This window comes from Bos taurus, chromosome 23, assembly GCF_002263795.3.
Source record: "Bos taurus isolate L1 Dominette 01449 registration number 42190680 breed Hereford chromosome 23, ARS-UCD2.0, whole genome shotgun sequence".
Lineage (NCBI taxonomy): Eukaryota > Metazoa > Chordata > Mammalia > Artiodactyla > Bovidae > Bos > Bos taurus.
In genome coordinates this window covers 37,043,227-37,069,918 of record NC_037350.1, presented here as the reverse complement: position 1 = coordinate 37,069,918, position 26,692 = coordinate 37,043,227, and the positions used below count along the sequence as shown (strand labels likewise).

The 26,692-nt window shown below is 38.4% G+C and overlaps 1 protein-coding gene across 6 annotated transcripts in view; it reads left to right on the top strand.

Annotated features, from left to right (window-relative positions):
* CDKAL1 (CDK5 regulatory subunit associated protein 1 like 1) overlaps positions 1 to 26,692 on the top strand; it is a 739,806-nt gene that overhangs the window by 402,499 nt on the left and 310,615 nt on the right. For all 6 annotated transcript variants that reach the window (XM_059880369.1, NM_001192691.1, XM_059880368.1 and 3 more), the window contains one exon: positions 1,786 to 1,952. In XM_059880369.1, the coding sequence (XP_059736352.1) occupies positions 1,786 to 1,952 (167 nt within the window). The remainder of the gene's footprint in view (positions 1 to 1,785; positions 1,953 to 26,692) is intronic.

Genomic DNA, 26,692 nt, shown 5'->3' with positions numbered 1-26,692 from the left:
TTTCAACAGAAAAACACTCTATGTACAGAGGATATTTATAAAATTATAGAGCCACAAAGATAGCCTGTGGATATGCCAGATTATTTACTTTGAGGATAAAACTTTTTATTAAATGATTAAAACTAAGCAAATGTTTATTAATTTCTGAAACAACATATTTAAATTAAGAAAAGATGTATTCATAACATTACAGATTTTCAAATATGAGGTGTTAGAAATGTTTAAAAAACATCTCTAACTTTTAAAATGGAACTTTTTTTTTAATGTCTTCTTTAATTTGGGGAAACTAAATTTTATTTCTGTCCTTGTGTTTTCCATGTTGTCTGGATGTGGGTGAGGATGTGCTTGTCTGAGAAAGAGAATCAAGTGGGGAAGAGTTAATATGTTTTTATGTCAGTTGATTAGTTTGTTGATAAAGTAAATATATCTCTTCTTCTAATGGAAAGAGCTCTGACTGGAGACCGTAACTTCATGTATATTTTTCCACCTCTGTGTAACACATTAAAGAGAGTGAAGATCTTTCTCTTTTGCTTCTTTTTTCTGTTAAAGTTCACATTCACATAGAAACCGTATGTTTTATTTGTTGTCTCTCTTGGCTAGGAATATTTAAGTGTATTTTTTAGATTCTTCTGTCAACCAAAGACAATTTAAAATTTTTATTTTTAAGTGTCTTCCTAGAAACGTCTGCTTTTGGTTCAGGCTGTCGTATTTGTTTGTGTGCCTTGTGCGTGTGTCGAGTTTCTTCAGAAGCAACAAACCACATTAGCCTGAGCAAATTTCACAGTCCCTCGTCACTGTTTGTTTTTGCCTTGTGAATCATTTGGCTTATAAAACAGGCTAATCCTTTAATTGAATATGCCTTCAGAAACATTCTGTGCACCCTACAAACTTGGGTGGCTCTTGCTAACTCTGCTTTATTTATTTTAAATAATACTAGGTGATCCCCAAGTATTTCCTTTCAATTTTTGGAAGACTGTTCTTGCAAGCGGTAATGTTGGAAGTCAGGACCTTTAGAACAACAGTAGCAAAGAAACGCAGATGCCTTGTCCTGAAGTCCAACGGATGGAAAGGAAACGCAGATGCCTTTTCCTGAAGTCCAACGGATGGAGAAGAAACGCAGATGCCTTGTCCTGAAGTCCAACGGATGGAAAATAGGATGCGATCTGTCCTAGTTTAGTAAACAGGTTTTCCAACGCAGATGCTTAGTTCCTACAGCGACCAGCTTCTTTGAATGCAGCAATACAATGCATTCTATTCTTAATTGAATAAAGAAAACAAATTGGCATAGTTACTGCAGGAGAAGTGGGTACCTCATGATGAATAATTTGTGAGTCCAACTTTAACTACACTTGACATTTTTCCTTAGGTCGCTGACAGACTGATTAGTGAGTTAACTGCTGATGGTACCTATTCTGTGGAGGGACTCTTTCAGTTCTGGGGCTTATGCTGTTCAATCAACTAGGTATCCTCTGTGATGGGACTAAAGCCTCAGTCTTGATCAAAGGGCTTTGGAGGAAGCATTGGTTGAACTGATTGGCTGTGAATGTTAATCACTCCATAGGACGCACTGATAATTTACAGCATTGTTGTAACTCTCTGGTGTTCGTAAAATGAACTTAATAACCCAGTGCCACCATGGGATAAGCTGCTTTTTCTCTGCAATTGAATACCCAGACTTGCCTGCATAATAGTGTTGAAAAAACCTGCATTAAAAAGAGTGAGCAGCTGTATGATGAAGGAAACGGCTCTGCAACAGATTTGTTAATTATCTTCTTTGATTTGCAGAGGGTGTTTGTGAGATATGGTTGACCAGTGAAGACACGGGGGCTTACGGCAGAGATATTGGCTCCAGCCTCCCGGCCCTGCTGTGGAAGCTGGTTGAAGTGATTCCTGAGGGAGCGATGCTGAGGCTGGGCATGACCAATCCACCCTATATTTTAGAGCACCTGGAGGTAAGGAAAAGCAGCTCATTTCCATGCTGACAGAGACCTGAACCAACCCAGACAGCGTGGTGGCAGCCTCAGCACCATCCCACGAGTTTCCTTTAAGACCACTTTCACATTTCTTTTGTGGTCGCACGTTACCAAGAATGAATTGGGAATTTCAAGCCCCCTCTTTTGTCATTCTGCACATCTTGTTTCTGTTTCCTCACCCTTAGTTAATGTTGCCTAGGTTTTCTAGCATTTGCCATCTTGTCCCAGTTCTTTGTATCTTGCTTACAGCCCTTCAGTTTTCCAATGTGTAAATTTGCCTCAATCCCTCCATTTTTAACCCTTGTCTATTTCAGGACAGATAATATGGTGCATTGATTTTGCAACCAACTGTGAACATTGCATTATCTGAACTGCTGATAGCCCTACCAGTAAGGATACTGTGCTGCAGAATTTAAGGATGTTTTAAACTCCATCCCTTTGTCTGGCGATAGTTAGGGGTGAAATGAGATCAAAGAGACACAGACCTTCATATTCTTCAACTTGGTTCTCTTGTGACCACTGTGAAAAAAGGAGTTATGATAATGCAAGATCCAGAGTCTTATTTTTATAACTTCCATGGATCAGGTTGCTTACCCTCAAGTAGCCTACTGTTAAATTAGGAAAATGTACATTTGTACAAGTAACTATGGTTGTTGTTATCATTTAGTCACTCAGTTATCTCCAACTCTCTTGTGACCCAGTGGACTGTTGCCTGCCAGGCTCCTCTGTCCATGGGATTTCCCAAGCAAGAATACTGGAATGGGTTGCCATTTCCTCCTCCAAACTCTTCCCAACCCGGGGATTGAACCCAGGTCTCCTACATTGTAGGTGGATTCTTTACCACTGAGACTCCAGGGAAGCCCAAGTAACTATGGTACTTGATGACAAATGGTACAATAAGTATGAGCAAAGAATATGGACAAGGGAGCAACCATTTAAATGAAAAAGTATGTGCTGGGATCCATGATTTTTATTTAAGAAATAAATTATGCTATTAATCTCATAGTTGAGGACAAGTACTCTTGGAAAATCATGCAGTCACTTATATATATATATATTTTTTAGTCACTTATATTTTTAAAGAGTTGTGTTCTTTGCAATAAGTTTGCACAGAAAAATGACATTGCAAAATTTTAAAAGCCAGTATAGTGGCTGAAATTAAATGTGTAAATGCAAATAAATATCCCTGAATTGTTTCTGTTGATTTGGTTTAGAGGCATTTACCATGAGGTTGTTGCTGAAAAGTCATGCTACTATGAACAACTTATTTTAGAAATTCTGAAAACAGTTGATTGCAATCTGGTTGTTAAATATAAATATATAATGAAGAGATTTAGCAATTTTGTTACATTTTCCCAGCAAGATCTTTTTAGTAACTGTGTGTGATTTATGTGTTAAGTGTGGTACTTTGGGCAATGTGGGACAATTATGATTTACTATTTAAAAATAAGTTGCAGGCATGTCTGTTTTTACTTAACTCTTTGACTTTTAACTTGAAAAACCAAGATGATTCTCTGTAAAAAATCAACTCTGCTAAGAGCGGTCTTGGGGTGTTTGCAGTAAATGTGAGGCATCATGAAGACCAGGAGATGTATTGGGTCTTTGGTGGGTAGGAATAGAAGTAAGCCCTGCCAGTATAACAGGCCAGTTTCTTTGGATTAAAAAAAAAAAAAACAACTCATTAAAGATCAAGGGAACATTAGTAGCTACAGAGAAGTTCAGGTGGGGAGTAAACACAAGGGGAAAAAAATAATGTATTGGCTCTGAGATGAGTAACCTAATATCTCTTGGAAAAATTTCAGTCCTTTAATTAATTGCAAAACTGCAGAAGCTAATATTGCAGTGATAGCAAACCCTAACGCTCAGCACCTGGCATGGTGCTAGACTTGTTGACCTCCGAATAGATGCTCCAGAAGAGCTGCTAATCAATAGGAGATGCCAAATATAGCTTTATACTTTACCTGGAAAAACAATAGGTGTTTAGTTCATAGATTGTAGTTAGAGTGAAATAATTTCCAATTGTCATGATGTTGTTGTTATTCAGTCACCCAGTTGTGTCTGACCTCACAATCTCATGGACTGCAGCACGCCAGGCCTCCCTGTTCCTCACTATCTCCTGGAGATTGCCCAAGTTCATGTCCATTGCATCGGTGATGCCATTCAGCCATCTCATCCTCTGTCGGCCTCTTCTCCTTCTGCCTTCAATGTTTCCCAGCATCAGGGTCTTTTCCAATGAGTCGGCTGTTTGCATCAGATGACCAAACATTACCTTTTAAAAATGCTTGCTCTAAGATATCTATAATGTTGGCCTTCCCTCCTACATTCTCATCTTCACGAGGGCATTGTCATTGTCTACCTCTTGATACCCCACCCAGTAGTGACTGAATGAATGAGTGAATCAAAGGGTGAAAAAAGAAGACCTTTCTTCATAAAATAGATTATAGAGCCCACGCTATCGTTTTGAATTTCAAAGTGTTAACATTCTGGCCAGAAGAGGCAGCACAAGATGACAAAGTAAATGAGCTTCAAGGGCTTCCATGTGTGAAAAAGGACATTAGGGAAGGGAGCCGACCCGAGGGAGTCTCAGCCCATACCCACAGTGCATTGTATTTACCCCTTTTCCTCTTACTAAGCTTAGACCACTCTGAAGAAATTACTTGATTTATCTAAAGTGCTGAAGAGAACTCATCAATAAGGAAAAAAAGAAAACAGAAGAAAAGCTGAAAACAGAGGGGGAAAAAAAAAATCCCAGTGAATGACAGGTGATTTTTTTTTTAAACCATCAGGATAGAAGGAAGCCACTCTTGAATAACTTCTCTGATGCTTTAATACCTTTATGGTGGGCATTCCTGGCAAATTATGCTGGGAGGACCCAGCCTTTTTGTGTTTCTGGAAGACGCTTCATGCTACAGACTTTAATTACAGAGCACTTCACTAGGTGGGTTTCCTTTCTCTTGGTTCTGTTCACTTCACATTACCTGACTCTTGAGATTTTTCTTAAACTCTTTTAACAGTTTTTTTTTTTTTAATTGAGCAGTTTAAAGGAAAAGTCATTTAAAGGAAAATACCAAAGTTTCTATCATTATTTAAATGTATGGTGTGGAAGAATGGGTCTGTTGAAAATACATATTATTAAGTCTTCCCAGGAACAGAAGATATCACACTTAACATAGGATGTAGGTTTAAGTTTCTATTGAGAGTCTAGCATTATGTATGGCACTTTATATAGCAGATATTGCATAAATGTGTAATGAATAAAAGGAAAGGAGGGAGAATTCTTAATCCCTAACAGGCAGTCAAAGTTGAGTATCTGATTGGAACACCTACAAACCCTATTTTTAACTTATCGATGCTGTAAAAAACCATAGGGGATTCATTTTAAATGATGACATAACTGACAAAGATATCTTATTTATACACACACACACATATATGTATATACAATCTATATATGCGTGTGTGTGTGTGTGTGTGTGTGTGTGTATAAAATGCTTGGTGGGAAAACACCCTAAAATTGATCTATGTAATAATCATTAATTTGAATATGAAGTAGAAACTGTTGATAAAATAATAGATTAAAAAGCATTTTACTTCATATTAGATCTGTGATGCCTCTTCATTACTCACCATGTAAAGATAAGCTCTTTATAATGACCTATAGGGTCCTGCCAGCAAATTTGGAAAACTCAGCAGTGGCCACAGGACTGGAAAAGGTCGGTTTTCATTCCAATCCCAAAGAAAGGCAATGCCAAAGAATGTTCAAACTACTGCATAATTGCACTCATCTCACACACTAGCAAAGTAATGCTCAAAATTCTCCAAGCCAAAATTCTCCAATTCAACAATACATGAACCGTGAACTTCCAGATGTTCAAGCTGGATTTAGAAAAGGCAGAGGAACCAGAGATCAAATTGCCAACCTTCGTTGAATCATTGAAAAAACAAGAGAGTTCCAGAAAAACATCTGCTTTATTGACTATGCCAAAGCTGTTGACTGTATGGATGGCAACAAACTGTGTGAAATTCTGAAAGAGATGGGAATACCAGACCACCTGACCTGCTTCTTGAGAAATCTGTATACAGGCCAAGAAGCAACAGTTAGAACTGGACATGGAACAACAGACTGGTTCCAAATCAGGAAAGGAGTATGTCAAAGCTGTATATTGTCACCTGGCTTATTTAGCTTATATGCAGAGTACATTATGAGAAATGTTGGGCTGGATGAAGCACAAGATTGCCAGGAGAAATATCAATAACCTCAGATACACAGGTGATACCACCCTTATGGCAGAAAGTGAAGAACTGAAGAGCCTCTTGATGAAAGTGAAAGAGGAGAGTGAAAAAGTTGGCTTAAAACTCAACATTCAGAAAATGAAGATCATGGCATCCGGTCCCATCACTTCATGGCAAATAGATGGGGAAACAATGGAAACAGTGAAAGACTTTATTTTGGGGGCTTCCAAAATCACTGCAGATAGTGAGTGCAGTCATGAAATGAAAAGATGCTTGCCCCTTGGAAGAAAAGCTATGACCAATCTAGACAGCATATTAAAAAGCAGAGACATTACTTTGCCAACAAAGGTCCATCTAGTCAAAGCTATGGTTTTTCCAGTAGTCATGTATGGATGTGAGAGTTGGACTGTAAAGAAAATTGAGTGCTGAAGAGTTGATGCTTTTGGACTGTGGTGTTGGAAACACCAAAAACAACACACTGAGAGTCCCTTGGACTGCAAGAAGATCCAACAGTCAATCCTAAGGAAGTCAATCCTGAATATTCATTGGAAGGACTGATGCTAAAGTTGAAACTCTAATACGTTGGCCACCTAATGCGAAGAACTGACTCATTGGAAAAGACGCTGATGCTGGGAAAGATTGAAGGCAGGAGGAGAAGGGAATGACAGAGGATGAGATGGTTGGATGTCATCACCAACACAATAGACATGAGTTTGAGTAAGCTCTGGGAGATGGCCAGGGAAGCCTGGCCTGCTGCAGTCCATGGGGTTGCAAAGAGTTGGACAGGACTGAGTGACTGAACTGACTGATAGGGTCCTTAAGATGCTTCTTTCATTACATTCCTGTTTGCTCTTCCCTTTGCTCCCCTTATGCTGCCTCCTGTATAGCCTGAATTTTTTTAACCCATTTTATACTCCTGCTATTTTTACTTTAATGTTTTTTTTTACATTTCATACTTACCATATGATGACAGTGGGTAGTAATCAGTTAAGCAGAATTACTAATGTTTGCTACTGCATATATTGACTAATATATTCCCCTAATATGTGCTCCTATAACATCTAGTAAAGAGATATTTTCCCTCTATTTTTGCTTTCCTGTTGATATCGCTAAGATAATTATGCTAGCATATTCCTCTTCAATGAACTCTGACCTTCTAGATGGAGTGGCTTGTGAATTTGATACTCTTGAAACTGCATTGCTTAGTTTTGCCCTCTGGGTTGTGGGTAGCCCACAGGTAAGGTATTATGTTACTTCAGACTAACCAGTTGGTGCTAGTGGTAAAGAATCTTCCTGCCAATGCAGGAGATGCAAGAGATGTGGGTTCAATCCCTGAGTTGGGAAGATCCCCTGGAGTAGGAAATGGCACCCTATTCCAGTATTCTTGCCTGGTAAATTCCATGGGCAAAGGAGGCTGGTGGGCTAGTCCGTGGGGTTGCAAAAGAGTTGGACACAACTGGGTGAGTTAACATCATCTTCATTTTATTGACAGAGAAGCCAAGTCTTAGAAAGCTTTAATAATTGACTACATTACATAAGTGATTAGCAGCTGCCTGGTCTCTAGTGTCCTCTGATTCTAAAATATATTCTACAATCCTCCATCTTCCATAAACCTTCCCCAATAATTTCCAGTTTCTTTCCTTGTTTTGTCAGACTCTGTCCAACATGTCTGTGTCGGCATTCGTCCTGGGGCAACATGATTCCTTATTTACACATAAATCCAACAAAAGTGTTCTCATCTTTAGGGAGAGGCTGTATCGTTTATCTTTGTGTTTCAGCGCCATGGAAAACTTGTGCTTGATAAGTGTGTATGGAATGATGTGCTGGCTCTCACTTTACCTGCTGTTTGACTGCGTGTCTTACACATATTGAGGCTCTTTCATATCTGGGCTGAGCATCTGGTCTTGGAAAAGTTTGTGGATAGTTGTCATACATGCTTCTCACCGTGGGTCACCCTAGTGTGAGGAGGCACTAGGTGGTGGGGAAAAACCCACCTACGCGGTATGCTTTAGTTATTTGCCCTGCTAACGTATCACGGTGACAGATCGTCTCTTTTGAACTACCTAGAGCCAATGAGTTCATTATATGATTACTGAACTTGTCGATTATTTAGGTTTTTAGCTTCTTTCTTCTCTTTCCTGCCTCTTAGCTTTCACTGCTTTTTGTCAACTCCATCAGAGAAGTCAACAGTGGATGGTCAAGGAGGAGAAATTAAAACCAGGCAGATTGTCTTGCTCTTTATTTTATGGGTTGGCTGGTAGGGAAAAGATATGAAAGCTGTTGACCAGTAGGGGATATGAGGATTATCTGTGAATTTGATTTATCTAACCTATCCTTGTTCTCCTTTTGTTACGAATAATTTAAAATAACTTTTATCTTCCTTGAAGATGCCTGTATGTCCTAGAGTCCTATCAGAATTTTGGTGTACCACTTTCAGCCTGGTCCAGAGAGAGCAAGTTGATTAATCTGAAGGACATATGCTTTTTATTAAGGACTTTTCTTATGTTTGGATTATGAATAAAGCAAATTGGTTACATTTAAATTTATGTTACTCTGCAAAACGTTGCTGAAAAGTATTGCCACCCATATTTACATTGATTACATTTTAATCAGCTTGATTTAAAATGTATAGTTTTTTTTACAAGATTTATATTTAGTATATTTGTTACATATATGATATTATGTAAGTTTAATCATAGTGATATTTTAAGTATTCCATCCATTTTTGATTGAGAAATCTTGTAGGTACTACAAGACAGTTTCCTGCTACTCTTGATTTTTGTATATTTTATTTACTAACTTCTATTTAAAAGACCTTACATTTTAATCTAATTGTTGATTTAGCAAAGTTAATTTATCTGGTAAAAAACAGTAGATATCTGTCAAGGACTTTCACTGCATGGTAATTTATAAACATTAACAGTATGTTTGGCTTGGTCGACTTCTGAAAAATGCCTCATAGTTTCAAACTAATAGCAAACTCAGTACCTGCTGTGCTTATGTTTTATCAAAGCAGTACAGAATTTCCAGATTGAAGTGAACAGTTCACATGTGTCTTTAAACCTTTGGATTTTTCCTTGAGATTTATACTTTGCAGCATAATAGAAAAATATGCAAATAGATTTTGTGCTGTTGTATGCAAACCGTTTCACCCTTTCCGTGAATAGAAGGGCAAGGACATGAAAAGGAGAAGTCTTTTATTTCTGCAGTCCACTATAGCTTTTGAGTCTTGTCAGAGGGGTTTGATGTGACTGTTGGCACCCAGCTTTCTACTAATTAGAATTACCAGCACCTTACTTCATTCTTAACCTGCCATTGATTTGTGACTGGATTTCAAGAGATCAGTGAAACTTCTGAAACTGGAAACCAGAGTTTGTGCCTCTGAAAATTTAGGGGGAAGAGGCCTTCATCAATTATTAAAAGGATTTCTATATCCTTGATAAAAAGCTTGTCAAGCCTAATTCTGAGAGCTGAGAGCAGCCCGCCAGAAAGGAAGATAAATGGGGCTTTTACCCCAGTCCTGTTTGCTGAATGACTTGAATCCTGGTAAAACCACAAAATAAATTCATTTATTTATTAAGGCACTGCTTGTATTTTTTAAATTAATTTTTATTGAAATATAGCTGCTATACAATATTGTGTTGTTTCTTCTGTACAGCAGAGTCAATCAGTTATCCATACACCCACTCTTTCTTAGATTCTGCTCGCATATAAGTCATTACAGAGTACTGAGTAGAGTTCCCTGTGTTATACAGTAGGCTATTAGTTATCTATTTTGCATATAATAGTGTTTGAGTGACTAAGTCTCGTAACAGCACGCAGGTCAGAGGACCCAGAAAAGAAACAAGCTCATAAAAAGTTAGACTTTATCTCAATAAATAACCGTTGCTCTCCTCACAGCCACAGACTCATCAGTTTCATCAGGAATCTTATGTTTATCATCCCAGGTATGTTTTTCCCAGGGGGAGAATGAACTATTTTGTGCATGACTGTTTCTCATGTTGAAAATATTATCTCTGTCTTCTTGGGGAAAACAATGGAAAATCCATGTTTTAAGATTCTGTTTATGTGGTGGTAATTTATACAGCGACTCACCCTGTGGGCCTCCCTGCCGCCCCCAGTTTCTAAATGACCAGATAGAATGGGTGGGAGTGTAGACTCAGCAAACAAATATAAATAGATTGGTTTTGGTTATCATAATATGGTTTAATCCACTTGGTGATAATATCATCTGAACTTTGCAACCACTGATAACATTTTTCTCTTGCCATTGGCCTAAATTTTTACATATTGCTCATGAAATCTAGTGACTTATTGACAGTCATTCCCCAGAGAGATGATCGTTTTCCTGAGAGGAAAAAACATAGAGATAAAACATGGGATATATATTTATATATCCTTTAACAAAGCAGAACACTTTAATAGGTCAGAATTGTAAATATAATTCTAGGATACAAGAAGCCTGGAAATTTACATATTTTGATTGTGGCATACAAAATATTCCTGTTTCATCTTTTAGTATTCTGGTGTACATCTCAGTTTCTAAAGAAAGGCATTAGATATGTATATGCTTTAATTTGCATCTTAAAAGGCATTTCACTTTGCCATTTCCCTGAATCCTTAATTTCACAGGAGTAGCTGAGAAGGCTTCCATGTCACCTGTCAAAATTTGTATAGTTCAAACTCCACAATACACCATCTGTGGGCTTTATCTTCCTCATTAATTTAGGAAGTCAGTTATGCTCAAACCATTGAGAAAAGCTGCCTCTGACTTTTCCTTCAGCAGCACAGAACATGGCTAACACATAAGGTATTTGATGTCATTTTTTCTTTACACCTTTCTTTGAATACTAGGATCATTTCTGTATTGATTTCTTTGCTCTGATAGCCTGCGGAAGGCTACCATTGCTAATTCAGCACTTAGTAAAATGAAATCTTCATATTTTATATCAGGTGGGTAATGGAATTTTCACGTGATTCATGGTGTAGAACAGAAAGGTTGGTAATGAAGTTAATGGTTCATAGAAGAATTGAGAGACATTCTGCATATTTTCCAGAAATAGTTCTTGGTTAGCTTCTATTTATTTTTAATCTACTAAATTGTTTGTTGTTTTTAGATCCAGTGTGCCTCTGTCCTTTTTCCCTTATCTTCCTTTGCCTATCACAAAAATAATCCACATGAAAATGTTAGGCTGTCACATTTTAAGTCCAAAATTCTTTAATGTCATTTAACAGTAAATGATGATTGTGTCCTAAATTGGAAATGTAAGGGGTCTTAAACTATTGAGAATGCCTTTATTTGAATGTGTTGAACAGAACTATCAAGTAGATAATGAGCATGAGGGGTATATGTATAATATTACATTATTGTTAGCATTAGTGGGTGCTGCACGTGGGCCAGGTAAGTCAAACTGTTTAGAATAATATTGAAAGTTCTCCAGTTGTTCATTAGTTTAAGGGGGCAGAAATCCATTCTGTCTCTTTATAGCTTGTATTTTTCTCTTTTTCAAATTGCTGTGAGAAGTTTGCTCCTCGTAAAGCCTTGTTTGATTAGAGAAAATATTGTTGATAAATCTATCTCTAATATGTGGCAACAAAGAAGTAACTTTCATAGTTATGTGTTAAAATATGTCTAAAAAGCAAGCTTTACATCAACTTTTTATTACATAGTCATATGAAATAGCAGCCTAAATGCTACTCAGTTGAAGTCTCAGACATTCATCTTTTCCTTCATTGTCTGCTCTATATTCATGCTTCTTTTTTCCACCTCAGTAGATCTTGTTGTCTTTTGTTCCTCTATTACTGTCTTTGTATTAGCTTCCTAAGGTCACCGTAACAAAGTACCACAAATCGGGTGGCTTACAATAACAGAAAGCTCTGCTCACAGTTTGGGAGCCTAGAGGTTCCTGAATCAAAGTGTTGTCAGGGTTAGTTCCTTCTGACCTGTTCTCTCTCCCGGCTTCTGCTGGTTGCTCACAGTCCTTGGCATGCCTTGGTGGGTGGACATATCACTGCAGTCTCTGTTTCCACTGTAACATGGTGTTCTCTGTGACTAAACCGCCTCTCCTTTATAAGGGCACCAATCATTGGATTAAGAGCCCACGCTAACTCACTGTGACTTCATTTAAACTTGATCACATCTGCAAAGACCCTGTTTCCAAAGAAGCTCATTTTCATAGGTTCTGGGGATGATGATGTCAAAAATGTCTTTTTGTGAGTCACAGTTCAGCCTACAATAGCATTCTTTTGTGGTAAATACATATCCTCTATGTGCCATTTGAATTTATATATTATAATCTTTAAAATTACTTTCTCAGTGCTTACTTTGGTATCTTAACCTATAGTAGTCTGCTGCTACTGCTGCTAAGTCGCTTCAGTCGTGTCCGACTCTGTGCGACCCCATAGACAGCAGCCTACCAGGCTCCCCCGTCCCTGGGATTCTCCAGGCAAGAATACTGGAGTGGGTTGCCATTTCCTTCTCCAATGCATGAAAGTGAAAAGTGAAAGTGAAGTCGCTCAGTCTTGTCCGACTCTTAGCGACCCCATGGACTGCAGCCCACCAGGCTCCTCTGTCCATGGGATTTTCCAGGCAAGAGTTTAGGCTAATATCAACTTTGCAATAGGATGCACAATTTTTGCTTCTATATGTAGCTCAATTCTCTTTCCCCTTCTTTACACTGATGTTATCATACACAAGCATATCTTTATAAACTGTACATATATCTACATATTCATAATTAATACTTCATGCATTTATTTACAGAGAAGGCAATGGCACCCCACTCCAGTACTCTTGCCTGGAAAATCCATGGACGGAGGAGCCTGGTAGGCTACAGTCCATGGGGTCGCTACGAGTTGGACACAACTGAGCGACTTCACTTTCACTTTTCACTTTCATGCATTGGAGAAGGCAATGGCACCCCACTCCAGCACTCTTGCCTGGAAAATCCCATGGACGGAGGAGCCTGGTAGGCTGCAGTCCATGGGGTGCCTAAGAGTCAGACACAACTGAGCGACTTCACTTTGACTTTTCACTTTCATGCATTGGAGAAGGAAATGGCAACCCACTCCAGTGTTCTTGCCTGGAGAATCCCAGGGACGGGGGAGCTTGGTGGGCTGCCATCTCTGGGGTTGCACTGAGTCAGACACAACTGAAGTGACTTAGCAGCAGCAGTTGTTTAAGTTAGAAAGACAAAAATAAGAGTTACAAACAGAAACCACAGTTACATCATCTTGTATATTCACCTTTACCCGTGTTCTTTATTTCTTTGTGTGGATTGGAGTTTACTACTATGTAGTGTCGTTTCATTTTGGCCTTGGTGGACTCTGTTTAGTATTTCTGAATTGGGGTTCTTAGCAAAGTATTCTCTCAGTTTTTGTTTATCTAGGCATGTGCTAAGTTGCCTCAGTCATGTCCGACTCTTTGCAGCCCTGTGGACTGTAGCTGACCAGGCTCCTTTGTCTATGGGATTCTCCAGGCAAGAATACTGGAGCGGGTTGCCATGCACTCCTCTAGGGCATCTTCCTGACCCAGGAATCAAACCCGCATCTCTTGTGTCTCCTGCCTTGGCAGATGGGTTCTTTACCACTATCGCCACCTGGGATAGCTTAGCCTTTTCTTTATTTTTGAAAGATGGCTTCTCTGGAGAGAGAATTCTTGGTTAGCAGTCTTTCAGCACTTTATATTTGTCTTTACACGACCTTCTGGCCTCTGATTTCTGATATCAACTGTTAATCATATTGAGGATCGCTTATTCACGATCAGATACTTGTCTCTTGCTGTTATCAGTACTCCCTTTTTGTCTTTTCAGTGGTTTGTGAGATCATTAGGTATAGATCTCTTTGAGTTTATCCTATTTAGAATTTGTACAGCTTCAAGGTTATGCAGATTAATGGTTTTCCTCAAATTTCTGAGTTTGGGGATATAATTATTTCAGATATTTTTCTACTTTTTTCTTCCCTTCTAAAATTTATATTATGTATATATTCATATGTTTGATGGTATCTCACAGATTTGAGACACTATTAATTTTTACTCATTGTTTTTTCTTTCTGTTCCTCAGACCAAGTAATATCAATTAACCTGTCTTCAAGTTTGCTGATTGTTTCTTATGCTAGCTCAAATCTGCTGAGATCCTACAGTGAATTTTTAAATTTCTTTTACTTTTCATACCAGAATGTCTTCTCATTATTGGTATTCTTTATTCAGTGAAACATCATTCCCATGCTTTTCTTTAATTCTTAAGCATGATTTTCTTACTTCTTTGAAAGTCTTAATCAGTTGATCGAGTTTCTCTTTGTGACCCCATGGACTATAGCCCATCAGGCTGCTCTGTCCATGGAATTCTCCAGACAAGAATACTGGAGTGGGTAGCCATTCCTTTCTCCAGGGATTTGTCCCGCCTCAAATATTGAACCCACGTCTCCTGCATTGTAGGCAGATTCTTTACCACCTGAGCCACCATAGTTAAAATAATGATTTAAGGTCATTGTCTAGGAAGTCCACTCTGTGGGCTTTTTCTGGGTGAGTTACTGTTGATTGCTTTTTTTTCTGTGTGTTTTTCATGCTTTGTAATTTTTTTTTGAAAACTAGACTTTTAAATATAATGTGGCAGCTCTGGAAGTCAGATACTCTTTACTCCCCAGGATTTATTATTGTTGGTGGTGGTTTAGTGACTTTTTAAAATTCAGTCAAGTCAGTACTTTATTATATGTGGCCAGTGAAGTCTCTGTCAAATTAAAAGGTTAATAGTCAACTAACGATTGGACAGAAATTCCCTTAAATGCCTAAAACCAATAAGTTTCTGTCTTTGCAGAAGAGCCCTTTATGCATATTGGAGCATCCTTCAGCGCTCAGGTTGCTTACAATTCCTGTTTGTGTAAAATCTCAGACTTAGCCAGAGGTGAGAGCTAAAGGCCTTCTCATGTCTGCTGAGTAGGTGCATAGCCAGACATGCACACGGCCTTGTGCATGCACACGGCCTTCAAGAGTCCCAGGAATATGTCAGTGTGTTTCAAAACCCCTTCTGGACATCACATTCCCTAGCTTTTCCTTTTTAAGCTTTTTGATTTGCTTATTATTTGCTCTGTTATTTGCAGCCCCAGGCAGCCATGATGTTAAGCAATTGCAGCTGATTATTTTTGACAAATGCCCCTGGGAAAAAGGCTTTTCTCACTGGGTGAGTGCCAGGTCAGGTTAAATAAGAAATCCATGTGAGTGGAGTCTTCCATGAAACCACGACACAGGTCAAATAGCAACAGTTTTTCTGGGAATGGAGTTTTGAAGAAGCTCCAACCCTCTTCTGCCCCCTCCAGTGGCTGCCACAGCTGCTGGTTTTCACCATGATTAAAGATACTTGGTTTTTAAGGCCACCACAGAACTGAGGAGTGGGAGGTGAGAAAAGAGCCGGTTTAAAATGCCACGTAACTCTGTGTTCTTACCATGACTGCTCCACTTTTCCTGAATAAACACTCCTCAGGTTGCTGTAACTTTCAGTTAATTTCCAGAGTTCTGGAAAAAATTAATTCTGACCATTTTTGTCACTGTCCTCATTGTTTTTTATGGAGGAGAGGCTTTTCAGGGGTCTTTACCTTGCCATCCCTGCTGATGTCAATAAATACTGCTTACACCTTGAAATGGGCTGCCTCTGTGTCTCTCAGGCCAGGAGTGTATGGGGTTGGCTCAATATTCTTCCTCAATTTTTGTGTTCCACGTCAAAGGTGCCATCAGCCACTTATGGTTCCATCTGCCCTTGTGAAGCTTGTGAGGAGGAACTCATGTTATTAGTAGGTTATTGACTGCAAAAGATCACTATTAATTGAGTCTCTCAGTGGCCTGTAACAAATAACAGCCTCATAGAAGGCATTTTAGCAACTAAAATGCATCCCTCATTAGATACTCATAGCTGTGGGCATCAAACAGGAAAATGTCGCTTACATCTACGGAACCTTGCTTGAGACATGGTTGCTCCCCTGTCTTTTTTTATTGATTCTTTTTCTCAAAACCATATGAAATATTACTCTGCTATATATATTCTAATAGATCAGCCTCCAAATCACTTTCCTGTATTGTTGAAGCTATTGTAAATCTCTTGTCATGAAAATGCTTCATTTTCTAATACGTGGTATTTCCATATATGTTCCATCCTCTGGATCATCTTCCAGAAAGCTTTGTGCATCAGTTGACTAGGTATTTGTTAATTCAAAAGAGGTTTGCTGTTGATGCTGCTTTACTGAAGTAGGAAGATATCAAACTTAGAATTAAGCTGTACACCATAGAATTTGCAGTGAAGCACTGGAAAATATTGGTAATTTGCAGATGTGTAACTCCTGAAATTAAAGAGTCATTTTGAAATTTGCAGTACATTGTTTTACTGTCATGAAAATAAACATAGGTTTTAAAATTTACCAAAATTTTTCTTAAAATATTTTTATGATGTTTTTTTTTATTATCCTTCTAGCTGAAAGGGACATGACTGAATTGAAATGTTCACAGAAGTAGGAGACCTGAATCTGAATCAGTTTGTCATTAATCTGGGGAATTAGTTGAATCTTGATCACTCTATTTACATTTCAGTCTTTTTGAAAAGGGAACATCATTTTGAAGGGATTGAGATGAATGAGATAGATTGATATTTTTCCATTTGATCTCTTTAATTCTGAGCCTTCTAAAATCTTGGCAAACTCATTTTACTTGATGTGACCTAGAACTTAAAAATATAGCATTTCAGAGAATTGTTGGAATTCCCTGGTGGTCCAGTGTTTAGCACTCCGTGCTTTTATTGCTGAGGGCACAGGGTCAATCCCAGGTCAGAAAACGAAGATCCCACAAGCTGTGTGGTGCAGCCAAAAAAAAAAGAACGAAAGAAAGAAACCCACAAAAAAACAAACAAACAAACAAAAAACGCCAAAGAAATGTGTCATTTCATCATTCCATATTTGGTATGAAATAATCATCCTAATACTTTCTTTGACGGTTGTATCATGTTTATATAAGCCTGTGAATGAGAGGCCTGGATCACAAAAGCTTTCTGATTCTGTCGTTAAGTGTGGGGAATCACTTAATTTGTATCCTCTGTCCAACACCTGAGAAAGAAACATGGAGCTCCTCATTTGCAAGTGCTTTTCATGCTGCAAATGATACAGTAGAAAAATGGAATCTGTAGAAAACCATATCAAGGAGATCTCTCTCTTATTGAAGGAATAATCGTTCCATAGACCATTCTGGTTCCCCACTTACATCCCTGGAGAGGAATTGGGGATCATTTAGGGGGCTGGAGCCATAAGCCCTCGGGAATACTGCCAGCATTCACTCCCAGTCTTCCTGGGTTTGAGGCACTTGACCCCATGGGCTATACAGTCCATGGAATTCTCCAGGCCAGAAGACTAGAGTGGGTAGCCTGTCCCTTCTCCAGGGGATCTTCCCAACCCAGGGATTGAATCTAGGTCTCCCATATTGCAGGCGGATTCTTTACCAGCTGAGCCACCACGGAAGCCCATGGGGTTGCACAGAGTTGGACCTGACTGAGTGACTTTCACTTTCACTCTTTTCTCTTTTCTCTTAGTGTTCTTTTACAAGTCTCCCAGGGCACCAGCCACTCTTCTTTTGTATACAAACCTATCTCAGTTAATTGCATTTACCAAATATGGTGCTTTATACAGGTTTAAAGGTTTGCGGCAACCCTGCATTGAGCGCCTGTCAGTGCCATTTTTCCGACATCATTTGGTCACTTCATGTCTCTCTGTCACATTGTTGTAATTCTTGCAATATTTAAAGCTTTTTCATCATTATATTTGTTATGGTGATCTGTGATCTTTGATAAATCTATTTCAAAAAGATTATGACTTGCTGTAGGCTCAGATGATTGATTAGCATTTTTTAGCAGTATTTTTTAACTAAAGTATATACACTTTTTAGACATAATGCTACTGCTCACTTAATAGACTACAGTAAAATATAAACATAACTTTTCCCACCCTTTTTTCCCTTTTTTCCCCAACTTTGAGTTATAATTGACACATCATATTGTATAAGTTTAAGATGTACAGTATGATGATTTGATTCAAATACGTGTTGTGAAATTCACAAGGTGAATTGACACAGCCTTTACATCACGTAGTTACGACTTTGTTGTTGTTCTTGTTATGGTGAAAATATTAAAGCTCTGTTCTCAGAGCAGATTTCCATGATACAGTACAGTATTGTTAACTATAATTGCCATGCTGTGCATTAGATTCCTAGAACTTAATTCCTCAGTTCAGTTCAGTTCAGTCGCACAGTCGTGTCTGACTCTTTGCGACCCCATGAATTGCAGCACGCCAGGCCTCCCTGTCCATCACCACCTCCCGGAGTTCACCCAGACTCACGTCCATCGAGTCGGTAATGCTATCCAGCCATCTCGTCCTCTGTCGTCCCCTTCTCCTCCTGCCCCCTGTCCCTCCCAGCATCAGAGTCTTTTCCAATGAGTCAACTCTTCGCATGAGGTGGCCAAAGTACTGGAGTTTCAGCTTTAGCATCATTCCTTCCAAAGAAATCCCAGAGTCCTTACTATTTCTGAAAAGAAGTTGTCAAAATAGAGCAGGAAAACCAATAACCTACTTCTGTTTCTCTGTTCTTCTATACTTCCAGTCCTTTTTTTACCAGGTGATGGGAGGCTGTGCTGTGTGGCATGTGGGATCTCAGTTCCCCAACCAAGGGGTCAAAACCTGCACCCCCTACAGTGGAAATGCTGAGTCTTAACCACTGGACCACCAGGGAAGTCCTGAACTTCCCTATTTTGATATAATCCTGGATGTGCTGCTGATTTGTGTGGGGCACTGAGGGAATTTTTCACATTTCTCTGGGTCTTGAGGGCATAATAGCAGTTACCCATACAAAGAGTATTAAACAGTGTGTCACCAGTGCTCTGTAGGATGCTATATAAATGCAAAAGTTTGGTTTTAGTTGGATTAGAGTAACATTGGCAGAACAACGAACATCTTAGAATAGTATCTAACATATAGAAGTACTTAATAGTTTTTAGCTATTAGTATTACCATTATTATATCAGAGTTTTGGAACTTTACCTTAAACCGATGCATCACATCAGAAAGTACTTAACTTGTTCTTTTTCTGTATAAAGGTATCTTTTGGATCACACATGTATTTGCTTATCAGAAATCTCACAATTAATAGAATAAACTGAAGTACAAGGTCTTCATGGGGAAGGAGAAAGAGATCTAGTGAGGGAGTGAAGCAGGATTCATTTGGGAAGTGAGAGACTTTCCGAGGGCTCTGGGGAGGAGTGGCTTGTAGGTAACTGGTAAGTATGAGCAGAGATGGAGGGATGCCTTTGGTCACCTGGGCTCTGCAGTGATGCTGCTATCTGTCGTTGCCCACCAGAATGCCTACAAGAGTCTCCCATGTTATTCTCTGTATTGGGAATTTGTTACTATTCCATTGTGTGAAGTGTTCCATAGTGTGAGTATATCATAGTTTGTTCAGCCATTTTCCTGGTGAACACTAGTGTGATTTCCAGATTTCAATTATGGTGAAGAAAGCTTACATGAACATTATCATATGCGTCCTTTACTGAACCAATGTATTCATTTCTCTGAGGAATATACCTAGGAGTGGTATTGCTGGGCCATCGGGTAGACAAATGTTTGGCTTTGATAAAATTGCCAGCCTTGTGTGAGAGTTGTCACTATTCGCTTAAATAGACTTCTGAATGAGAAGACCCTTCAACAGGTGGCCTAGTATAATATTACCCCTGTAAGGCTAGTAGTTTGGAATTGGTTGTGAGTTGGTTTTCTGCAATAGGTACTTGATGTAATGCCTATTCAAGAGAATTTTTAAAAATTTAAATGTGCAGGTTTTTTTATGTTAAATGTGTTTATATGATAGCAGATTCAATAATTGAACCAAATATTCTAGAATGCCTTTTGATATAATTTAGTTTAAACTTCCTATCATATAATACAATTTAGATTTATATTTGAGAGGACACTGCTCTGAAAATCTGAAGATCTTAGTTCTAACCCTAATTCTAGCACTATGTATCTGTTTGACCTTAGGCAAGTCATGTAACCCCTTTAAATCTTCCTATAGAAGTAGTAGAGGTAGAATGGGAGTTTGATTTATTTATCACTTAGTTTCCTCATTCTATGATTTGTTTAATATGTCACTTAAAGCTAATATTATATTCTAATTAATATCTAAATAATAAATTAATACCTAACAGATTAGTTTTCATTAACTCAAAGAATAAAAGTGGTTACAGACTCAAAGACATGGGAAGTGACTCACAAATTTTCGACTGCTGAGACTGTAGGATTTAGTAAACCAAAAATGTTAAGTTCTTAAAAAATAAAATGCTAGCAACTTTTCTGGCAAATACATTGGTTTTGTAATATGTCACAGATGTGTCTACTTCGCTACTACATAATCAGAATCCTAAAGGAATTTCCACATATAACATTGCAGAGGTTCAGCTTTGGAATGGGTTTTGTAAAGTCAGCTTAAAACAGATTCAAACCGTCTGTGGCCCTTCAGATCCTACCTACACAGATTCTGAGTTTCATATGTGGCTAGTGTTTTTCTTACAGTTACTAGTAAGTGCCATAGTGTACGGAAAAGGGCAATAGCTGTTTCTGTTCTGATTAAAGGTAGAAATTTCCTTTCACAGTCTTGCCATTTCAGAATTTGATTCTTCTATTACATCCAGATGGGACTAAAGGAAGCCTTATATTGTACTTTTTCTTACTGAAGAATATATAATTACACTGAGCAATGCAGAATACTTTGTGAAAATATAAACAGGAAACAGATGTTAAGTTAGACATACAGATAACTATAAAGTTGAGCTGTATATGAAGAGTACCATGTTTTCATATTCTCTTTGGGCTATAAGTTAATAATTATATTACTGAGTGATAACATGTTATATATTCTGTTTGAAATAGACATGGGAATTTATCACTGCACATTTTAATGTTGAGTAAAAAAATTAAAATGTTTAATTATCATTTTGTTATTATTTGAGAGACATAAACAGTAAAATGGCTAGTGAATATGAAATTTTTTGTTTTTTGAGATTGTAGTTTGTCTGCTTAGAAAATTTCATATTTTGAAGAGGAATATTTTAAGATATGTTTGAGTATTTTAGCATTGAAGCAGTATTGTCTGCTTTTCAACTGATTGGCCTTGTCATGTGACCACCTTGTATCTTAAAAATGGCTTTAATTTTAGGTTCCTATAATTTAGTAATACTTACAATTGGTCTCATGCTTGCAAATGGTGACAAATTATTTTTTATTAACTTCATTAAAAATTCTACTGTATAAAAAATGTAAGATGTCCATTGACGAAATGAACCATAAAGAAAACAACAACCTGAATGGACCTTGAGGACATTATGTTAAGTGAAATAGGCAGAGAAAGACAAATACTGTATGATCTCACTTACGTGTGAAATTAAAAGAAAAAAGAGCCCTTATACAAAGAGAACAGATTGGTGGCCGCCAGGGGTAGGAGAGTGAAGAAAATGGGTAAAGGTATTCAAAAGGTACAAACTTCCAGTTATAAAATAAACAAGTCCTGGGAATGTGGTGTGCAGCATGGTGACTATAGTTATAATATTGTATATTAGAAAGTTGCTGAGAAAGTCCCTCTTAAAAGGTATCTTCACAAGAAAAAGAAATTTTAGATCATGAGGGATGTTACCCTGACTTATTGTGGTGATTGTTTTGCAACGTGTGTGTGTGTATATATATATATATATATATATATATATATATATATATATGTCAAATCATGAGTACACCTGAGACTAATACAATGTTATATATCAATTTTATTTCAGTTTTTAAAAGTGAATGCCAATTTTGCTTTTGGTTGTACCACTGTACAAAGTTACTCAAACTGTACAAAAAAGCAGCACTATAATCTTCCAGCTTAAAGTGCAGAAATTTAGTTAGGTATATGCTACCTATAAAGTTGAGGATTCCCTTGGAGGCACATGCAGAATCATTGAAAAAGCCAAAATGAGAATTGTGAATCAGTTCAGTTCAGTCGCTCAGTTGTGTCTGACTCTTCGCGACCCCATGAATCACAGCACACCAGGCCTCCCTGTCCATCACCAACTCCCAGAGTTCACTCAGACTCACATCCATTGAGTCAGTGATGCCATCCAGCCATCTCATCCTCTGTTGTCCCCTTCTCCTCCTGTCCCAATCCCTTCCAGCATCAGTCTTTTCCAATGAGTCAACTCTTCGCATGAGGTGGCCAAAGTACTGGACTTTCAGCTTCAGCATCATTCCCTCCAAAGAAATCCCAGGGCTGATCTCCTTCAGAATGGACTGGTTGGATCTCCTTGCAGTCCAAGAGACTCTCAAGAGTTTTCTCCAACACCACAGTTCAAAAGCATCAATTCTTCAGCTCTCAGCTTTCTTCACAATCCAACTCTCACATCCATACATGACCACAGGAAAAACCATAGCCTTGACTAGACGGACCTTTGTTGGCAAAGTAATGTCTCTGCTTTTTAATATGCTGTCTAGGTTGGTCATAACTTTCCTTCCAAGGAGTAAGCGTCTTTTAATTTCATGGCTGCAATCACCATCTGCAGTGATTTTGGAGCCCAAAAAAATAAAGTCTGACACTGTTTCCACTGTTTCCCCGTCTATTTCCCATGAAGTGATGGGACCGGATGCCATGATCTGAGTTTTCTGAATGTTGAGCTTTAAGCCAACTTTTTCACTCTCCTCTTTCACTTTCATCAAGAGGCTCTTTAGTTCCTCCTCACTTTCTGCCTTAAGGGTGGTGTCATCTGCATATCTGAGGTTATTGATATTTCTCCCGGCAATCTTGATTCCAGCTTGTGCTTCCTCCAGCCCAGCGTTTTTCATGATGTACTCTGCATATAAGTTAAATAAGCAGGGTGACAATATACAGCCTTGACATACTCCTTTTCCTCTTTGGAACCAGTCTGTTGTTCCTTGTCCTGTTCTAACTGTTGCTTCCTGACCTGCATACAAATTTCTCAAGAGGCAGGTCAGGTGGTCTGGTATTCCCATATCTTTTAGAATTTTCCACAGTTTATTGTGATCCACATAGTCAAAGGCTTTGGCATAGTCAATAAAGCAGAAATAGATGTTTCTCTGGAACTCTCTTGCTTTTTCCATGATCCAGCGGATGTTAGCAATTTGATCTCTGGTTCCTCTGCCTTTTCTAAAACCAGCTTGAACATCTGAAAGTTCACGGCTCATGTATTGCTGAAGCCTGGCTTGGAGAATTTTGAGCATTACTTTACTAGCGTGTGAGATGAGTGCAATTGTGTGGTAGTTTGAGCATTCTTTGGCATTGCCTTTCTTTGGGATTGGAATGAAATACTGAGTCTATAATTTGTCTCACTTAAACACATTGACTCATGATGAAATTAACTGCTATTCAACTCAAACAAAAAGGTACCAAATATTTTTTTACTTATGATGTGGTAGGGGGGTGTGCTGTGCTGGGGGGCTTAAAATATAAAGTGCTTTAAATGAGAATTGAAAAGAAATGATCCTTTGTGTACCTTGTGAAACACAAAAAGAGTTGATATATGAGATGTGCATAGTTTTTCATAGGCACGTAAGTAGGGAGTTGCATTCTAGGGTGAGACTGACATATGAACAAGGGTGAAAAATCTAGAGAACGTTCCAGGCAAAATGCTATAGATCTTTTCTGAGTGGAAATGGCTTCCCAGGGAGTTGGTATATGTTGGAAAGAGAAAAGAAAGCCATCAGGGAAATGAGATTGTAATAGAGCAGAATGCCCGACTAAGATGTTGGGACTTGGTTTTGCAGACCCGTGCATGTTCAGTTACTCAGTCTTGTCTGGCTCTTTGTGACCCCATGGACTGTAGCCCACCAGACTCCTCTGTCCATGGAACTTCCCAGGCAAGAATACTGGCATGGGTTGCCATTTCCTACTCCAGGGACTCTTCCTGACCCAGTGATCAAACCTGCATCTCTTGCATCTCCTGCATTGCAGGCAGATTCTTACCACTGTGCCCCCTGGGAAGCCCATGAGTGGTGTTGAAACTTTTGCCTGATATTCAGTTCAGTTCAGTCACTCAGTTGTGTCCAACTCTTTGCAACCCCATGAACCACAGCACACTGGGCCTCCCTGTCCATCACCAACTTCTGGAGTCCACCCAAACCCATTTCCATTGAGACGGTGATGCCATCCAACCATCTCATCCTCGGTCATCCCCTTCTCCTCCTGCCCCCAATCCCTCCCAGCATCAGAGTCTTTTCCAATGAGTCAACTCTTCACATAAGGTGGCCAAAGTATTGGAGTTTCAGCTTCAACATCAATCCTTCCAATGAACACCCAGGACTGATCTCCTTTAGGATGGACTGGTTGGATCTCCTCGCAGTCCAAGGGACTCTCAAGAGTCTTCTCCAACACCACAATTCAAAAGCATCAATTCTTCAGCTCTCAGCTTTCTTCACAGTCCAACTCTCACATCCATACATGACCACAGGAAAAACCATAGCCTTGACTAGACGGACCTTTGTTGGCAAAGTAATGTCTCTGCTTTTTAATATGCTGTCTTGGTTGGTCATAACTTTCCTTCCAAGGAGTAAGCGTCTTTTAATTTCATGGCTGCAATCACCATCTGAAGATTTTGGAGCCCAGAAAAATAAATTCAGCCACTGTTTCCACTGTTTCCCCATCTATCTGTCATGAAGTGATGGGACCAGATGCCGTGATCTTAGTTTTCTGAATGTTGAGCTTTAAGCCAACTTTTTCACTCTCCTCTTTCACTTTCATCAAGAGGATCTTTAGTTCTTCTTCACTTTCTGCTATAAGGATGGTGTCATCTGCATATCTAGGTTATTGATATTTCTCCCGGCAATCTTGATTCCAGCTTCTGCTTCCTCCAGCCCAGCATTTATCATGACGTACTCTGCATATAAGTTAAATAAGTAGGGTGACAATATACAGCCTTGACGTACTCCTTTTCCTATTTGCTTGTTATTACTCCAAAATAATTTTTTAAATCATGTGCCACCTCATACATTTTTGATTGATATTGTAGTTTTTTCATGGTAAGTTTAAATAGTTGCAAAGGATGTAATCTTTGCTATGTTTTAAACAAAGAATTATAGTCAAATAAAATTATCACTCATTTTTCAAATAAATATTAAAAATTAGAAAAATTTACATCATCCTTTTTTCCCCTGGATTTAAATCTCCATTTTCTCTATAGAAGCCTAATATTTTTAAGCTTGAAAGTCATCTTACTTTCCTTCCAAGGAGTAAGCAAAAAGATTTTTTAAATGTGTATATAAATTAAAAGATTTGTGACCACAAGGATCTACGTATTTTTTAAAGAAGCCTATTTTATTAAGTCATTAGTGGTAGTATACAATTCATCAGAAACTAAAAATACTTAGTAAGCATTAATATAGAAATGCATTATAAGTTCTGCCTTGAATGAAATGGATGTTGAGGGTGGCAGGCACGGTAACTCTCTACGTTGCTTTGAAGAAGGCAGCTTCATAAGTCCCTGTGTGGTGACCTGAAGGTGTTCAGCAAAAGTGAGAGGGAGGTGTGACAGGAGAACTCCGAATGAAGCCTTGACCACAGACAAATGGGTTTTATGAAAATGTACAAATGGAAATTAAAGAGCTGGACATGGATTCATTTTTAAATGACCCTCACCTACTGGTTTGTTTTGCTGGTTGCTTCGCTCTAGGAATACTCTGTGCCCGTTTGAAGGGCCGCACTTACACTATGCTTTGTAAGAAAGAAGTATGTGACCTAGACAATGCAAAGTCATGGTCAGAAGGTGGATTTGGCCAAATATCAGAGACTTCTGAGGGTTGAGTGGAAGAAGAAACACACAGAAGTTAATGGGATATAATGGGTGAAGGTGAGAAATGCAGAGAGTTTGAAACTAATCAGGAAAAGTTTGCAATTCTTTGACAAAGATGTGCTGAGTTCATTTTTTAAAACTGAGCTATAATTGTCATATTACTTACTAGTGTCAGATGTACAACATAAAAATTTGTTATTTGTATGTATTCTGAAGTGATCAGAGTAGGTGATAAGGCTGGGCAGCCACCAGTCTGCTCTCTGTGTCTTATGAATTCTTTCTTTTTTTAAATTTCGAATGTGAGATCATACAGCATTTGTCTTTTCTGTCTGATTTATTTATTTCATGTAGCATAACACCCTCAAGGTCCATCCAAGTTGTCACAAATGACAGGATTTCCTTCTTTTTTTGGTCTGAATAATACGTATACTGTTGTATACATACACCCCATTTCCTTTGTCCATTCATCCACAGGGAGTTCATTTTTAAACGTCATATATATAATCAGTCCTTGGGAAGGTCTTTCAATAGTTTATTAACGGGAAAATAAACACCAAGATGGGAGTATCCCATTTGTTTTTGATTTTTAATGAGTAGTTTTAATGTCTAATCTTTAAACCTCTAAGGGGTTGGATTTTC